The sequence below is a fragment of the Sinohyriopsis cumingii genome, chromosome 3, assembly GCF_028554795.1.
Source record: "Sinohyriopsis cumingii isolate HCF-2022 chromosome 3, ASM2855479v2, whole genome shotgun sequence".
Lineage (NCBI taxonomy): Eukaryota > Metazoa > Mollusca > Bivalvia > Unionida > Unionidae > Sinohyriopsis > Sinohyriopsis cumingii.
Window position 1 is genome coordinate 66,408,265 of NC_142963.1, and position 18,968 is coordinate 66,427,232.

Here is an 18,968-nt window from a genome sequence, read left to right on the forward strand (position 1 = left end):
GGCCAGCATACCTCATGCCACAGTGGGTCAAAAATATTTAAAGTTTATGAACATAAGGAACAGTTCAATTTGATATTGGACATATTTTTCACAAGCAATTGTATTCTGAAAATATCTTAACTGAAACCTGCCACCTTTTATGACTTCCTGTGCTCAGGGTTTCAGCCTATCTAGAAACATTTAGAACATTACCTTCCTGGAATGGCTTATCTAACTGTTCTTTCAGTAGTTTAAGCACAGTTGGAACATATGGATCTTTGGCATTGTTGTGATTACCAATTTTGTCCATGCTTTGTTCATTTCCCTGTCTTATGTATTTGAGTTAGGAATTTACTCATGGAATTGCCACTTGGTCTGATGTGTTCTGCAGGAATAGTATTGGTGCTTTGTCTGGCTTATGTGCCTTGAGCACTGCATTAACTTCTCCTTGCATGATGGTGGAGAATTTGTCTATCAGTTACATGACGATTCCACCATTTTGAGAGAATATGTTGATGCAGTGGCCAAGTCACTCAAGCTGTGAAGACAACAAACACAAACAACATTACTGCAGAACTCATCAGAACAGTAGCGGTGCCATGAGTAACTTGCTAATATCATGGATTATATACGTGACTTACATATGATGAGATAAAGTTATGAAATATCTCTATGGCTTGCGGTATTTGGATGTGATACACTGAATTTTACTGAATGGCTGTTGAAGGGTATACAATACAACATCTCCAAAGGATGGTATTATTTGTACCTGGTTAGCTATGTGTCTTCAAGTGCTGATTGTGTGACATCCTCACCCTTCAAGACAATAATTGGAAGTGAAATTGGGCTGTGATGGTGTTCAATGATACTATGAGGTAAAGAGAATTAACATGTATTGCTAAACGAAAACAGAATACTTTACATTATAAAAACAATGTTTTATGGTGAGATAGTGAGAGAAAGAGACTTCTTAGTGGATGATTTGACTTATAGAATAAGATGGTTTAGTTTGTTTTGTTCAGGACAATATTAATACATTGGGGTTTTTTTACCGGAAAAAGTTGTTGCCTGCTCAAATCCACTCTGAATTTATGACGAGAATAAGATTCAATAAATAAGTTGTGCTCATGTAGTTAGTGGATTATTTTACTTATAAACCTCTCTAAGAAATAAATTATAAATATGTGTAAGTCCACACTCATACTCAATCATCCTCTCAGATTTATTGTATGCAGTTATCCTCACCCTCAACTCATCTAACTTTCTCCTGCCTACAATTTCCTCATTACAAGGGAGAAAATAGATAATGTGCTCATATAAACTAAACTGGTGGAATAGTAAAAGTTCAGTGAACTGTACTGGTATCTATACTATATTGATGTGACCATTCATTACAGTAGATAGCCTGTATGTTATTTTATTATAATAATAATTTTATTGATGATGATGATGATCATCATCATCATTATCTTATATCTAGTAATGCCAGTCATCCATCAGATTTTTTTGTATAGACAGACAAAATCTGTCATGAAAACTAAATCTCCACTCTGCAGCTTCTAAATTAAGTATGAAATTTTGAAGTGTTATTTCATAAAGAAATTGTTTCGTTTACCTTTGCATACATTATTGAGTATTGGATGGTGGAGATTAGTACAGGAACTTCAGTAGAGAGCTGTAGCAAAACACACCTTCAGAGCATTGTATTAGCTTATTGAATGCCTCGAACTCATAATAATCCTTGTATTTAACAAAATGCATATGCATGCATGCATGAAAATATGATATTGTCCAAGACAGTACTTAAATTAAAGCAAGGAAGAACGATTATATGTTCACACGTGTAATTTCTTCCTATAAGAGGGGATAAATTAGCTTCAGCTATTTATAGTGGAACTCGGCAGTGGACAACTAAACTGCCCATCTTGGCACCACATGTACCACTCACCTCCATGGCACCAGGAAGGGGCTAGAAATGTTGCCTGTTTCATTGTAACCCTGGTCAGCATATCGCAGATGAAAGAGATTCCATCTTAATGGTTGAAAACCTGGCAAGGAAACAAAATGATGCAACTCATCTTTGGAGCCTGGAAAGTACTCATACAATGACTACATCAGATTCGACATTCACATATGAGTCCTGAATCTAAAGAAGGCCTTGCACAGAATCAGTCTGCCTGGCACAATCTCACTGCCTTGGAGTGAGAGAATTTAAACGGAAGAGAATTGCAGAAGTTTGAGCAGTATAAATGTCAGAACTGCAACACATCCTCTGTTGATCAAGCAAAAACCCAAGCAGCATCTTCTGTTAAGTGTGGTACAGGCAGATCAAAACACAAATTGGTATAATCAGACACTTATGTTCTCACAGAAACCAGTGCTTTCTTGATAATCTTCACTTCAAAGGACCAAGAACATACATACATACATACATACACACACACACACACATATTTTTGAAAGTGTTCCTGATAAAAAATCTGATAAAAATCTTGTCATTATGTTGATTTATAGGCATCTGCTCACCGGGGTTTTTCATCCATGCCCTGGGCTTCTGTCAGGCCTGTGCTATAGGAACTTATCAGCCATCCTCTGGACAAACATCTTGTATTTCATGTCAGAGTGGTACAACCACGCTTCAGACTGCTTCAACTTCCTCTACACAGTGTGTCGGTAAGAAATTTGTATGCTTGTTTACAGTAAGTGTTACTTATTATCAAACTGTATAAAATGCTTCTTTTACAGAGTTTAGCAACATTCTTTTATTGTGTAAACCTGAATAACACAAAAGAGTCATACACAGAATAACCCTGCAATCGATCAATCTATGAATTTGAAACAACAGCTCCGGTGGCCTAGTGGTTAGAGCATCCACCTCGATGCAGGAGATTGTGGGTTCGATCCCCAGTCAAATCATACCAAAGACTTACAAAAATGTTACTAACAGCTGCCTCACTTGGCGCTCAGCATTATGAGGTTAGTATTAGGACTGGTCAGCCTGTTGTCAGAATAATGTGACTGGATGGGACATCATGCTACATATCTATAACATGATGCCCCAGTACTAGACATCACTATAAACTGTCACTCTGCAGGCATCATAGCGATATGACTGAAAAATTGTTAAAGCTACATTAAAAAAATCCAAATCCAAAAATGAATTTGAAACACTTTTTTGTTGTAACTTTTGTATGGAATATACTGTTTAATAAATATGTATGAATACTATTTAATCATAGATAATTCTTAAGCAAATTTATAGTTCTCTATCAACAAGCAAATTAAAGATGACACAACCATGATAATAGGTTTAATTCTACATCATCTGTCCAACCACCAGTCCTTAGAAAATGTAGTTGGGTAGTAAGGCAAATTTTGAAGAACACCCAACTATTTTTTATGTACACGCATTGAAATTGATTTTGAACAAATAATTATTTTGTGAGTAGTTTCTACTGGAAATATGCTAGAAGAAATATAAAGATAAAATATATGTGAACTGAGACTGCAACTATAACACATCATTGTATACAATTAATTTTAAAATTGATGACTAAGGAAATTGCAAATATTCTCAATTCAGCTATATGCAATTCCGGATTCTACCGGACTACGGGTGGTAGTTGCCAAGCATGTCCCATTGGTACCTACCAGTCAAGTACTGAGCAGACTTCATGTATTTCATGTCCCAGTGGAACCTCAACCAACCAAATCGCATCCACATCTCAAGCACAGTGTGTTGGTGAGTAAAATAACTCTGAAAGATTAACTCTAACAGATTGCCAAATTAAATCTATTTTTTATCTACACTGCACAATCTGGTACTCCAAAGAATTTTACTTTTCTCACACATTTATATGCTCTTTTGCAGTATTCCATGATGTGTGTTGGGGATTGCCTAAATTTGTCTTTGTGCAATGCATATTCCAACCATTTTCAATTTACTACTCTCCTTATACATAACATATGGAGCATTCATCACAAACACTATGTGTATATCTTCATCATTTGTTTTTATTTATTTATCTGTGTTACATATATCATATGGATATATGTTGTTTGGTTTTATTTTGCTGTTAAAAGAATATAACCCCATGAATGCAATTTTTCTGGAACGTGGTTTAGTATATTACATTTTTTTACTCTTTTTTTTTCATTATGCAAATAGTATATTTCATCGCAAATATGGAAAATGAACTATGACATTTTTATTCATTTGTAGCTGTCTGCTCAGCTGGATTTTTCCTCAACACACAAGGAAATTGTCAGGCCTGTTCTATAGCAACTTACCAGCCCTCCTCAGGACAGGCTACTTGTATTTCATGCCCGAGTGGTACCATCACTCTTCAGACTGGTTCCACTTCCTCTCTACAGTGTGTTGGTAAGGAATTGGTTCCATAGATCATAATATCTTTTACTAATACATTGTGTTCAAGACTTATTCACAAACATTGGAATAATTACCTTTATTTTACAATACCTCGACAACACAGAACATTTATGTGCATAAAATTTCATGATAAGCTAATTAACTAGTTTGAGGCACGCTTTTGTTCTTATCTTTCTGAAAAATGTACCTAAAAAGAACATTAGAAAAAAATAGTGATTCATCCAGTAGCACATTCTTAGACATAAAATATTCCACAGTATATTTAAATTAAAGTGTGGTAGTAAAATTATGGAAATTGAAAAATGTACTTCTGAAGCGGGGAAAAAGGATCTCTTAATTCCTTTTTTTGGTCTTTTGTTCTATAAGGATTGTCATTATACAGAATTTCCCATATGTTACTGAGTTTTACAAATTATCTGCCTGCTAACACACGCACTCACAGACATAGACAAACATACCCCTTCACACACAGGCAGAGTGCTCCAAAAGTTACATTCTACTTTAGGGGGTATAGCGAGAGAAAAAAAATTGAAAGACGTTTTTATTATGTGGTAGAATTAAAACCTTTGATATTAAAATATTTGAGTATTCCATTAATCTAACCTAAATTGAATTTAGTACACTAGTCAAAATGAAAAGAGAAAAAAATAACTATCTATTTTCTAAAATACTGAAGAATTTGCTTTTTTCATTGGATTAAATTGCCTTAAAATAATTACTAAATGTATGGAAAAGCTTTGGATGTTTTTTCAGTATCTGTTAAATTGTATAATATGCCTACAACAGAAAGAAGTTGACATATTTTACACATATATGGATGAAACCTAATGCGCAAATTGAAAATTGCAGTGTAAGCTACTAAGACTGGGTTGAATATAGAATATTTTTATTTTACTATTTTGTAAATGAAAATGGTTTCTATATCAATTTAGAAGATTTTTTTTGTATTAACATTAAGATTAACATAAACATTTTAGAATTCCAGGGACATTAAATTCCACCAAACTCTTAGAAATAAATTTGATATACTAATATCGATTTAAATGCAGAAGATCAGTTGATGCAATAATCTACCATGCATATCATAAAAATATAAAAGGACTGTAAAATATGTTCCAAAACACATCTGTAATACCTACCTATAAGCTAGCAAGTGTTAAAATGAAATTTTGAATATTGCAATTTTATTGAGGATGTAGTTAATAAACTCTTATCCCTGCCTTACAAGATAACTAGATGCAAAATTTTAGATTGTTTCAAACTGCAATGTTAACACAAACCTCGTCAAAGGAATTATTCTTTTGAATAAAATTCCAAATGATGTGTACTCTCTTTGTAAAAACTCAAAACAACATTACTGTCTTTTTGTGACATTTCGCAAACACAGCCAATCCTGATTAAATCTTAAGAGTGAATATGAATAACGTATCCATCTGTAGAATCTGTATTGACCAAAGTAGAATTCCTTACGTGTATTATAGCTGAAAGAAAAGCAGATTATGTGATTAATTTATCTCTGTGTGTGTGTATATATATATATATATATATATATAGATATAGACACACACACACACACCTTTGTAGATCTAAGAATTAATCTCCAAATTTACAACATCTAACAAAAAGCAAAATTGCATTCTGTATCAGAAAAGTATTCTGTGAATATAAATTATACTAAATTTATATGTATAATGCAATGTGGCTTTATTGAGTACCCCTTCCCCACTCCTTTTTCAGAATTATACAAATATTTTGTCATCAAAGGGTCCATTGGAAGACAAACCTCCCATGCCCAACCCACCCCTAGCCGCATATCCTTGGCTTGTCTATTCTCCCATCAGTGCTGATCAGGGCAAGATTCACTCAGCTGCTAAATATCTAAATATATTTGCATGCTTATTTGTTTTGATGATTGAAATCACACATATTAAGTATGCATGCATAAATGTGAAAATATGTGTCTGCAAGTGGGTTTAATGTAGACATGGGTTGGTGAATGGGTAGATAAATAGATATAGATGGACACATACATCTACCTTCATGTATGTATTGCTGACCATGCAAGAAAGGACATGTCATATAAGGGGATGAGTTTTCATTGCTCTTGGATGCCAACAACTTTCCTGTTTGCTATTATGAAAACCTTACATTTGTATTAAAATATAAAGTGTTGACTGCGATTCTAAGGACGTCATCCTTGGTATATAGTATGTCTAGAAACAAAATATATTTTGGAAAAGGTTTTAAAACGTTCTAATAAATTTGACCAATATTGTAAGTACATATTAGACATCTAATGTTGACATATCACTTAAAATGAATGTATTGTTTAAAAATATATTTCAATTATTTGCATAACTCGGAAGCAAGCAGTCAAAGTGATTTTGAATGTAAGTGATTTAGATCATGATTTCCACTAAAGAAAATATGATAGTAAAGCATATAGGAGATATATCTTAGTTTCAAAATAGTATACACTACAGATGATTTCACAATTGCTGACTGAAATAGCAGGTAAAAATTTTGAATTTTTTATACCTCCAGCAATATGTAATCCTGGTTTCTTCCGAAATGCCAATGGTACTTGCCAAACTTGCCCACTTGGTACCTACCAGTCTAGTACAGAGCAGTCATCCTGCATTTCATGTCCCAGTGGAATGACAACCAACCAAGTCTCATCCACATCTCAAGCACAGTGTGTTGGTGAGTAAATACAAGTTGAAAGATGAACTCTATTATATCGCCAAATCAAAAGTTTTCCTTCTCCATTTCACTTCATGTAGTGTACCAAGAAATGTTTATCTTTTTTTCCGCATCTTCTTCTACTGACTATATATTGAGAATAGCCAATTTCCAACAGGACTTGTCCATATAGTCAAAGAAATTATCATACATGTATTTTGTATTTTGAATCATTTAAAATCTTAGAGCTTTACTTAAATTGTAGAGTATTTATTGCAAAAATGAGGATAAGACTAATTTGTTTCTAACTTTATATAACATTGATATCTGCAAAATGTTTTGTTTGTGTATGTGAGGTAGTCTTTAGGTCATTTGCTGTTTGAGATGCATAACATAATCTTGCACAGAGGATTGCTTTTTCTCTATTAACTGTTTTATCATGTCAAATGTATTACTCTTTTATTGATAAAATCAGTTTTGAGATAAGTTGTCCTTATTTCTTGGAAATCTTTATGGATGGTTGTGGGGTGACAACCTTGCTTCTGAATATCATTGTCTTCTCATAATGAAGTCTCACAAATATTAATGGTGCATTCTTTTTGAATATTTCGAGGATGATATTTAATTGGCATAGGGTTTTTGATGTCACTGACATCGTTCTCAGAGGTGCAATATTGTTTGATTCTGCACATGTGACAGCTCATTTTGCTAAATGGCACCGTGGTACTACACTGCATGTTTGCAGTCTAAATATAGCATTCAGAGATGATACCATGTAGTTATTTTATGGGTATTATCATAAATAGACTTTATCACTAATTTCACAGTCCTGTGTACCATCTTTGTAAAGATCATGATGAAACATTGAATGATACAACGAATAAACAAAATCATATACGTATTGGCTAGTCACTTATTATCCATGGCTATTCACAAATACATACTCGCACAAATAATCTGTGATCACAAATGTTGATGAAAGTGTTTCATTTATTGACCTTTTCTTTTGTTATACAAAGAACATAAACATACTTTATCTGAAATCTGGCAAAAGTCTTCTGATTTTATCATTTTATAGGCATTTGCTCTGCGGGATTTTTCATCAACACTGTGGGCAATTGTCAGGCCTGTCCAGTAGGAACTTATCAGTCTTCCTCAGGACAGTCTTCATGTGTTTCATGCCAGACTGGTACAATCACACTTCAGACTGGCTCCACTTCCTTTACTCAATGTGTCGGTAAGGAATTTATTCCCTAGATCTTAATATCTCCCACTTAATAAACTGCATAAAATATTTCATTCACATCTTTTGGGAAACATATTTGTATTGCAATGCCACCATAAAACAAAACCCTTATTCACAGAACATTTCACAATAAGTTCATTAATAAATGTGAAATGCTTCTATATCCATGCCTTTCAAATGGACCTATTGCTTTACAAATATACTGAAATATTATATTTTTGAAAATTTGGAGATTCATCTGTTTTACTCATCTTAACATCAAATATTTCCACAGCTAAACAGCATTGTAAAAATTACGATATACTAACAAAATTAGAAAAAAAATTAAAAAAGCATTCTGCTTATAAACACTGTAAGCATAATTCACCCCATAAATGTTACTATGAAAATATATTCATTTTTCACTGAGAGTAACAAATGTTCTATATTTCCTCTTCATACACGTATGTCCTCTGTTTTCTCAGTTTGGTCTGTAAATTGTGAGCCACAAAATCAAAAATAAAACTTATAATGAATCACTGCTAAGAGTTGCCATTAATATGTTTCATATGGCTATATTTATGTATTCCTTCATATGGCTATATTTGTGTATCATGTCATTGGGCAATATTTGTGTATTCCTTATATGGCTGTGTTTGTGTATTCCGTTAATCTAACCTAAATCTGATATATTATTATTTTGAACAAAAGATGAAGAAAATAACACTTGGCTACTTGTTTTTATCATTTACAAAAAAAGAATTGCATTTGCTTTTGGGAATAGGTTTTCCTTAAAGGAATGAATAAATATTTGCCAAAGAGATAGATACATAGCTTTATCAGGTTTATCAGAAATTAATTATTCATTAGAATTTTAAAGATGTGTTCATTGACTTTGGGACTACTTTACACTACTTTGGGATTACTTTGAACTTATTCAAAGACATTATGGATTGCACTTTTGTGTTCTATTGGGACTGTCAAGACTGTTGGATTTCATTTGAAACATCCTATATTTTTGGACTTCTGATAAGACATTTAGGGTTATTGGGGATTTAATTCATAATACTATAAGTGTCTGTTACATTTCATTTTCTATTGTTGAGAAATAAATTGTTTGTTATTTTTCCTTCAAATGGATAGTTTCATATTCTTTCATTTACATATATTTAAGACCTAAAGTCATATTAATGCATATATGACACACTAAAGTTAATACTCCCAAACAAACCTGTAGTAGCCTACTGGAGATCAAAAAACCTCAAAGACATCCTGGCCAGGGCAAAGCTAATACCAAGACAACACTAGTCAATCTGGCCCCTGTGGCGATAAAAGGTGCAAAACCTGTCAACATATGATAGAAGCCAGGACATTTTCTAGCACAGTGACTAGAGAAACACTGAATATACATGGATCAAACAAAACATGTAAAACAGAGAATGTAATTTATCTCATCACATGTAAGATCTGTAGCATCCAGTATGTCGGAGAAACTGAAAAACTACACAAAAGGATCAACCTTCATGGATCTGATTGGATGACAAAGAAGCTGTACAGGAGCCCAGTTGCAGAACAGTTCTCCTCCCATGGCCACACTTTCAATGATATAACACTTATAGCATTTTTGCTCACAACCCCAAATGGAGTTCTGAAACCAGGAAAGAAAAGGAACCTTACTGGATACGCCTCTTTAGAACATTGAAACCAAGCAGTTTAAACCAAGAAGGCTATAAAAAGACAATTATTCACAAATAAAAGTACATTTTTGTGGCCGGCATATTCTCTTTTCAATGATTCTCTAAATTTGCTTATTAGTCGCCCAATAACCTATAATTACAACTATAACAATAAAATATCAGGGATATAATTTGAGTGTACATAAATTTACATAAAATAACAGATGGCACTATGGCTCATCCATTTCTAGGTCAATATAAAATATCTTTCAGCATCCTCAACAAGTCTGTTTTATTTGTTTGTCTTGTCTGTGTTTTGTATTTACCTTTGAAAAAGACTCATCAAGAGCTGAAAGTGCTTAGGCTAGCTAGATACTAATTTTCACTGTTCGTAGTCAGTTTATTACATTTATCTTAATCAATCCCTGACAAACGTGATCCCTTGCTGGATCCAGTGTACCTGAAAGGACTGTTATTCGCCATATGATTTGTATTCTTTATATATATATATATATATTGTTACAAGTCTAGGCTCTTACAAAATGTAACGGAAAAGAGTGAAGACAACAAGCTTTGTAAACATTTTACAAATAATTTATATCCTTAGAAAAACAAGGTAAAAATTAGAAAAAGAACTTATGGTTAATTAAAAAGATAGAAGTCCTTATATCAAAAAGTATTAAATGAAACTGAGTTTGAATCCCAGTGAAATCCAAAATGGAAGATGATGACATCTGTTGTAACCTGTAAAGTGATGCAGTGTCAACAGTCTCTTGTTGAATCACAGAAAATATTATTCCAGTTTTTGAATTCTGTATAAATTTTGATAAATGTCCTTGTCCAAGAATTAATTTAGAACATTAGTATTTCCAGGGAAAACTATCACTTGAAATCAAAATAATTTGAAGAAAATACAGTAATTAGCCCAAACTGGACACAGCATAAAACACCTGGTCATCTCAAGTGTTAAGGCACGAATGACTATTCTTTCTCAAAACATCAGTAATAAGTCTAACTACAATGCAAAACAGATGCCCAGATGAGGGTGACATGGTCATCTTTCTATAACAAAATAGAAGCTTTTTACATGCCTAACATCACCTACCTCCCAGTATGGCCTTAACTGAAATCAATGGTTCTACTCTTGGAAAGAATTAAAAAAGAATGAAAAAAGATTGTTTACCAGAACAGCCACTGTTTCTGAATCAAGGTAAGGAACTAGGTCAGCATTAGATACAGTGACTCTGTAAAATTGTTTATGTCAAAACTTTTAAAAACAATCAGTCAGAACTGAACTCAATTCTGAACAATATCAAATCCAGTAAACAAAGTTACATTACAATAGCAAGTAATGGAATAAAAAAAATGTAAAACTATCAAACAAACAATAAATTAAATCAAACATACAGAACTCTATATATATATATATATATATATATATATATATATATATATATATATATATATATATATATATATATATATATATATTATATAAGTTTTGTCCAAAATACTTTACAACTGTCAATGTAATCCTTCTTCTGGGGACACTAGGGTAGGCATTAGCATCATTCACACATTCTTTAAAATAGTTCCACTTGATTAGTCTTGAGACAATTCTTTCAATATTTTTTCAAATGTCTATGCCTTATTCACAAAATAGCACTACCAGGTTCTCTTTCTGTGCGGACTGGAGTGTAATGCTAGTTGTAATGAAGTGCACATTGTGTAAGGCTTCGGTTGTACATACGTACATACATGCAGACACATATTCTTGTCTGTCTGCATAATACATACATACATACATACATACATACATACATACATACATAAGCACACATAAATAAAGCAGGAATACAATTATTATTGTATTCTTCAAAGTGTTGTCGTGTATTGTCGGTAAATAATTATTGACTTTTTGTTTTGTTATACCATTAGCACACATATACTGTATCTTATATAAGTGAGAGGGAGGTTTTTAAGATGATTCTTTGATTTAAAGATCTGGAAGGTTCATTTTGCTTTCCTAGAACCTATTTTAATGTACTTAAGATAGAGGTGCATAATTTTCACTAGAGAGAAAGGATTGTCTTGTCAAAGTCATTCTGGAGAGACAGAGAGAGATTTGTCTTACTTCAGAAAGGGGGGATATTTTATGCATAAACTTGTCAAAAGGACAAAATAAGTTTCAAAGGTCCATCTCTCTTACTTCATCATCCCTTTAAATTGTTGATTATATTACATGTCTTTAATACAATTGATTTCAAATATTTGGCAAATGGGGACTTAAATGTTTCAAATTTTCTGTATCCAGCCATATGTGTTCCTGGTTTCTTCCGGGCCACAAGTGGGAACTGCCAGGCTTGCCCAATTGGTACCTACCAGCCAAATAATGAGCAGTCTTTCTGTTTATCCTGTCCCAGTGGAACCACAACCAACCAAGTCTCATCTGTGTCTCAAACTCAATGTGTTGGTGAGTAAGAAAGGGATAGGAACTGATAACTAAATTAAAACTACATCTAGTCTACTGTGTGCCATTTAGTGTGCAAAATAAATGCAATTTCCCACTTTTTGCTGTTATCCTCTATGGTTTTAGTACTGGGTATTAGGGTTTTTTTAAGTTTGCCTTCACCAATATTGAGATAATAATGATTTTCTCTTACATATTTTGTATCCTTATATTTTAAATTATGTAGAGCTTCTAAACATCACAGTAAGTTTGATATGTAACTTGTAAAGAGCCTTTATTTATGTGTTAAAGAGTCACACTCTTGCTATGGAGTTACTGACTGTGACAATTGGCAAGTTTTGGAATGAAAAAAATGATTTTGCCAGTATAATAGATTCTGTCTTTAACCCTTTACTTCCCAGGTACGCTTTTCTATGCCTTTACCTTTGCCCCCGTCTATGCATAACTACACTTTTACCTTTGCCCCCCATCTATGCATTTCCACTCATTACACTGTATCTATTATGAATACGTTACATGTTCAGTTTAAACGTTGATTCGTCATGAGGTAACCAGATGCTGATAAAAAAATAAATCATCTTTAATAACATTCTATTTTAATGACGTATTACTTAACATTAGAACATATAAATCTAAATTTAACCAACCAGTTATACGTAGCTTTTTTTTCCATGGCCGCATAAAAGTGGTGTGGTTGGCTGATTGTATTACCTCAATTTAATGTAAATATTATGGCCTTTTCAACCTATGTAAGTTACTCATAATTGTAATTTTTTTCCAATTATAATGCAGAAGTTTACATTACTAGTATAAATTAATAATGTCATCATGTTCTTGGAAAATCACATTCGTAAAATGCGTGGCAAATACAGCTAGTCTTCTTCCATACAGGGCCCCGAGTGGCCGAGTGGTCTAAAGCGCTCTCCATTACGGATCACTGCCATCTCACCTCTGTCTGCATGGGTTCGAGTCTCCGATTTGGCTAATGTGGGTGTGTGAGAAAGCTTGCCAGTAGTTTCTCATGGGTCAGTGGTTCTTTCCGGGATTTTCCCGGGTTCTTCCTCCACCATTAATACTGGCCGCCATGTATAGCCTATCTTGTGCTGAAAAATGGCGTTAAACCCTACAACAACAACAACTTCTTCCATACATTGTAATATATAATGTAGCTTTAACATGTTTAAACACGAAATCTGCCATAATTGCATGGCAAATAAAATAAAATAACAAAATTAAGAATGTCTGTGTTGTTCATTTCTTCCATTCATTTCAATATGCAAAGTTTCAATCAAATCGTTTAACAGACAATACCGGAAGTGAAATTGTTTATTTACGAAAGGAATTCCCTGATCTCATCATGGTAATGTCGTCCTTGTCTGTTGATTACAGTGATTTGTTGGAAGTGAAAATGATTTTTCTGGATTCAGTTCCAGTGAAATACCAGATTTTATAAACAATGATGTCTTTAATGATGAAGGATCTGAAATTCTGTCATCAGATATCGACATTGAAATGTCATCAGACTCAACTGACACTGATGATGATAGCCAAATTGGTTTGCAGACATGCAAGATGTTGACAGAAGTCCATTTACTCAGCAGTCAGGATCATCACATAATTTGCAGGAAACAGCATCAGAACTAGACTATTTCCATTTATATTTTCCAGTTGGACTTTTTGAAAAGATTGCTAGTGAAACAAATCAATTTGCAGCTGAACAACATGTGAATCAAGGAATCAGTGTTGCAAACTGGACAGAGACCAGTGTGCCTGAGATGTCTGCCTTACTGGCATGTTGATCTTCATGGGGATAATCAAAGCTCCTGACTATAGTTATTATTGGTCAAATGACAATTTTCTATCCAATGAAGGAATCAAAAATGTAATGCCATACAAGAGGTTTGAAAGACACCTCCAGTACCTTCAGGGGAAGGAAGATACAGGTGAAGTGAATGAAAGCATGAAGGGTCTTGGCTATCGAGTTGTGCAAAAGCTTACTATGCCTTTGAGAGGAAAATTTTATCATATATATTTTGATAACTTTTTACATCCATTCGACTGGTATGAGGTTTATTGAGACATGGTACATATGCCTGTGTCACCATGAGAAAAAACCATAAAGGCTTCATATAGGAATTTAAATATCCACCATATATGGAGTAAGGAGGCCATTTAATCAGACAGGATGGAAACCTGACAGCCACATTGTGGAAGGACAAGAAACCAGTGACAGTCCTATCCACAGCATTAGATCCAACAATCATTGATGTTGCTAACAGGAAACAGAAAGATGGGACAGTGCGACTGGTTAACTGTCCAAAGGCCATCACAAATTACCAACAGTACTACTGAGGGGTTGACATATGTGACCAACTCAGGGCCAAATACCCAGTTGGACGATCATCAAAGAAATGGTGGCGATATATGTTTCATTTCATTATAAATATATGTATAATCAATGGTTTTATAACAATGGTGGAGAGTCATCCTGAGAGTCAGAGAAGAAGAAAATGATTCAGACAGATTTTCAAATTAATTTGGTGAAGCAGCTCATAGGACGTTTCAGGTGCAGGAAGGTTGCCATACATCAAAAATCTGTAGCCCCAGTGACACAGGCCAATAATGAGACACACAGACTGCAGACACTTAAAAGGAAATAATCCACAATGGAACTACTATACCAAGCATGGAGAAAAAAGACGTAAAGAAACCAAATTTGGCTGTGTCATTTGCAACGTCCATCAATGCTACACTAAGAATGTCACAGCCTGTTTCATCAAAGCATGTTCGTGGTAGAGGAGTAACTGTGATGTGCTTGAATACAATTATAGTTTTTTCTTATTCTCATGTTTGTTTTGTTTTGTTCCTCAACATGAAAGTCTGATAACAAGTGATTTGCTAAATAGTTCATATTTATATTTGGGATCAGCTCTTCAATGAAATGAAACATCATTAGGTAAGATCTTTTTTTCCCTCACATGTATAGGCCTTACCGGATAGATTTACATATCCTTAACCACATCACTAATGACAAATAACAAGAACTCACTATGAAATATTTTTAATAACCTTAAATAAGGCCATGTATGGAAAGCAGGCCAAGTGAATGAATAACTTTATAAAATATGTTTCTGTGAAGGCCATTGAATTGCACTTGAAACATCTAGAATATTAGTCACACATAAAGTACGAATAATTTCAAGCTCCAAAGATATAATAACATCAAAAATTTGATGCTGAATTGTTTCCGACAAAACAGTAACTGAGCTTTTCATCGACGATGAAATGAATCATTAAATTCCATCCTTGCATGAAATAGAATCCTATATCCAACTGAATCACACTACGACCAAGAATAAAATGGCGACACGCATGCCATGTGGGTGCATCTATTTTTAGAAACAGGGATTTTCTTAATATGACCATTCATGTTTTAATTATGTTTTAAAAAAATAGTGGTAATTATAGGTAGTAATAATTAGTATTTACTGGTAATATTTTTTCTATTTGTTAGATATGATTTTCTTGGCTATGTTATGTTATTATCATTACAAAATGAGTGATATAAAATAACAACCATGACCTTATATACCACATTGATTTATCCAACATCGCATTGTGTAATATATTTCAGACTATTATTTTTTTTAATAGCTAAATATTTAATCACAGAATGTTTATGTCATGTTTCTTATGAATTTTATATATTCCTTAATGTATATGCCAAATGAATTATTACTACAGTCTGTGTAATGAACAGGTACTGCCTAGATAATGTGATGTCTGCCATTATTATGTTTCTGCTTGTCAGTTTCACTTGTGACTTCTAACTGATATTACAAAGAATATAATGCGAATGCCGCAGTGAAAAGTTTTAGTTAAATATTTTCAAAACTAATGTCACCAAGTACACTGATTAAATACATGTTGGTATTTACATATTAATGTTTAAAGTTTCAAAGCACAAGTTGCAGTGATTAAAACAAAACAACTTGTGCATCAGTAGTTGTTTTTATCACGAAATGATGACAAATAATAACTTACGGTCATCCGGCATTAATAACAAATGCAGACTTTCAGTGGAAATGATTAGGTTATTTTAAGGCTATTCCAGGAATGTGAGAATAAAATTTTTTGAAGATGACATTGCTTTACGGTGTTTTTTTTTATGGAAGGTAAGGGTATGATGTGGTGAACACATATGGGACACACAGGTAAGAGGGTTAGATTTTTATACGGGAAGCAAAGGGTTAACAACCATTATAACATGGTGTCTTATGTTAACTGTTGGTGCATTTTCCTTTAAAGCATTATTTATCTTTTTTGTTTTACATTCTTGAATTGGTCAGACATTCTTAATTAATGACTGGATGTCATCAAACAAGCTACTGAGTGAATTTTTAAAAAAATATTTTGCCATATTGCAAGTCTCAGAACTACTCACATATGATGCAGTCTACTCTCTACAATCATGTTATTTTCTTTTATTTGCATATGTCATCTTTTTAAGTATCTAACTCTTGAAAATTCTTTCTTCCATTTTTGTCGTTTCTTTTTCAGTAGTGTTTGGTTTCATTTTCTTTCATCATTACTTCATACACTTTCTACACTTATTTTCGTGTTTCAGTTCAGAAAACTCTTAAAGTTTTTATGATTGCAAATATAATTATTATTTGCACTCAAATTCATTGACAAATTTCTCCCTTATTTGATTATTTAGCCAGGTGTCAGCTTCCATTTCATAGTGTTTTGGTGAGTGCAATTCATGGCCTTTAGAATGTATTTAACTTCAAAGTGGTTGATGAATAATGGACTGCTACGAATTCAGTTTAAAGATGAATGTGTGAATATATTCAGACAGTATCCTGGTCCTCAAAGCGCATCATATAAACCTAATCACAAACATATCTCTTTTTTCTTCCCTCAAGATCATTTCATACATACATAATCACACAGAGAAGATGGCCATGAATGCAAATATTTTTAAAAGTGTTTTTATATATATGTATGTATATATATATATATATATCACAAATGGACTTTATCTGAAATCTGGCAAAATCTTTTCATTTTATCTATTAATAGCCATTTGCACAGCGGGTTTTTACATCAACAGCGTAGGAAATTGTCAGGCCTGTGCTATAGGAACATACCAGCCATCCTCAGGACAGACTTCTTGTATTTCATGCCAGACTGGTACAATAACACTTCAGATTGCTTCCACTTCCTCTGGACAGTGTGTTGGTAATGAATTCATATACCTTGAATTGCAATATTATATTCTTATTATCAAAGATTAAAAAATTTATTCACTAAGTCTTGAGAAATTGTTTTGATTTTCCAGTAAAATTCAACTAGTGAAACAATTATTCTAAAAAACGAAGGATGAAATGATTGATGAAATGAAATGCTCTGTTATAATCATTAATCTGCATAATCTGTTGCCTTCAAAAATCTACATTAAATTTAATGATTTTCTTCAGGCGAATATTTGTTTGAATAGCAATATACAAACCATGACATGGGTGTTTTTTTAATTTTATTTGGATGCAATATTTGGAAGAAATGATTTCAAAATTCACAAATGCAAAAATTAAGTAGTAAAGTCTTACACATTTTCTCCATGCAGCTATATGTAGTTCAGGTTTCTTCCGGAACACAAGTGGCAGCTGCCAATCCTGTCCAGTTGGTACCTATCAGCCAAATACGGAGCAGTCCTCATGTATTTCATGTCCCAGTGGAACCACAACCAATCAAGTCGCATCAACATCTCAAGCACAGTGCATTGGTGGGTATAAATTAATTTGGAATATATACCATAGCAGTTAATCAAATCAAGCCTACTTCTAATTTATTCTGAATTAGCTAGAAGCTAATTGGTTTGCTTGCATAATTACTACTATATGGTGCTGTGGGTGCTGCTGCTGATTATATTCATTAATTTGCATTAGACAATTATGCAATCTACATTTTGAATGCCTTTGTAACAGGGTGAAGCTGGGTTGGGATTGGATTGCACTGATGTAGTAATATTGAATAATAATGACATAATAATGATTCAGTAATAGAATAATGTAGCCTGTAGTGTCCAGTTGACAATGTATTTCAAGTAATACAACTCTTCGAATGGTCAAGGTTCCACCACACATGGCCCACCCCTCCTAGTGTGCTGAATTATCCCTCAAGAGCCTTCTTATTTCCTGCTGACCAGTTGGTCTGGAATTTTTAGTCTCTCACTGTGAATTAACCAGTGCCATTGTCCGAGCCAGTGTCACCTCAATAGCAGTATACAGGATGCACAAAACCCAACAGAGTTCCTACAACTCCCCATTAAAAAAAAAGCAGCTGAAGGTTGTCACCATAACGAGAGCCACATGCTGACAAAGTTCATTGTATTGTGATAAAACAAGTATAGTTACTCTATACCAGTACCCTGGTTATGGTTGAAAATCCACAGCCAGAGAACTTGAGCAAATCAGGACTTTTACTGCAAGCACCTACCTCATACAGCACTGGGTGAACCGAACTCATTATTTTTAAATATCT

General features: G+C 33.5%; 1 protein-coding gene across 1 annotated transcript in view; it reads left to right on the top strand.

The window, feature by feature from the left end:
* Positions 1-18,968, top strand: part of LOC149803013 (uncharacterized) — a 124,961-nt gene that overhangs the window by 44,242 nt on the left and 61,751 nt on the right. Inside the window, exons 20-27 of the mRNA XM_089952567.1 lie at positions 2,494-2,652; positions 3,563-3,721; positions 4,202-4,360; positions 6,914-7,072; positions 8,130-8,288; positions 12,267-12,425; positions 17,508-17,666; positions 18,052-18,210. Of these exons, the coding sequence (XP_089808693.1) occupies positions 7,027-7,072; positions 8,130-8,288; positions 12,267-12,425; positions 17,508-17,666; positions 18,052-18,210 (682 nt within the window). The 5' untranslated portion in view covers positions 2,494-2,652; positions 3,563-3,721; positions 4,202-4,360; positions 6,914-7,026. The remainder of the gene's footprint in view (positions 1-2,493; positions 2,653-3,562; positions 3,722-4,201; positions 4,361-6,913; positions 7,073-8,129; positions 8,289-12,266; positions 12,426-17,507; positions 17,667-18,051; positions 18,211-18,968) is intronic.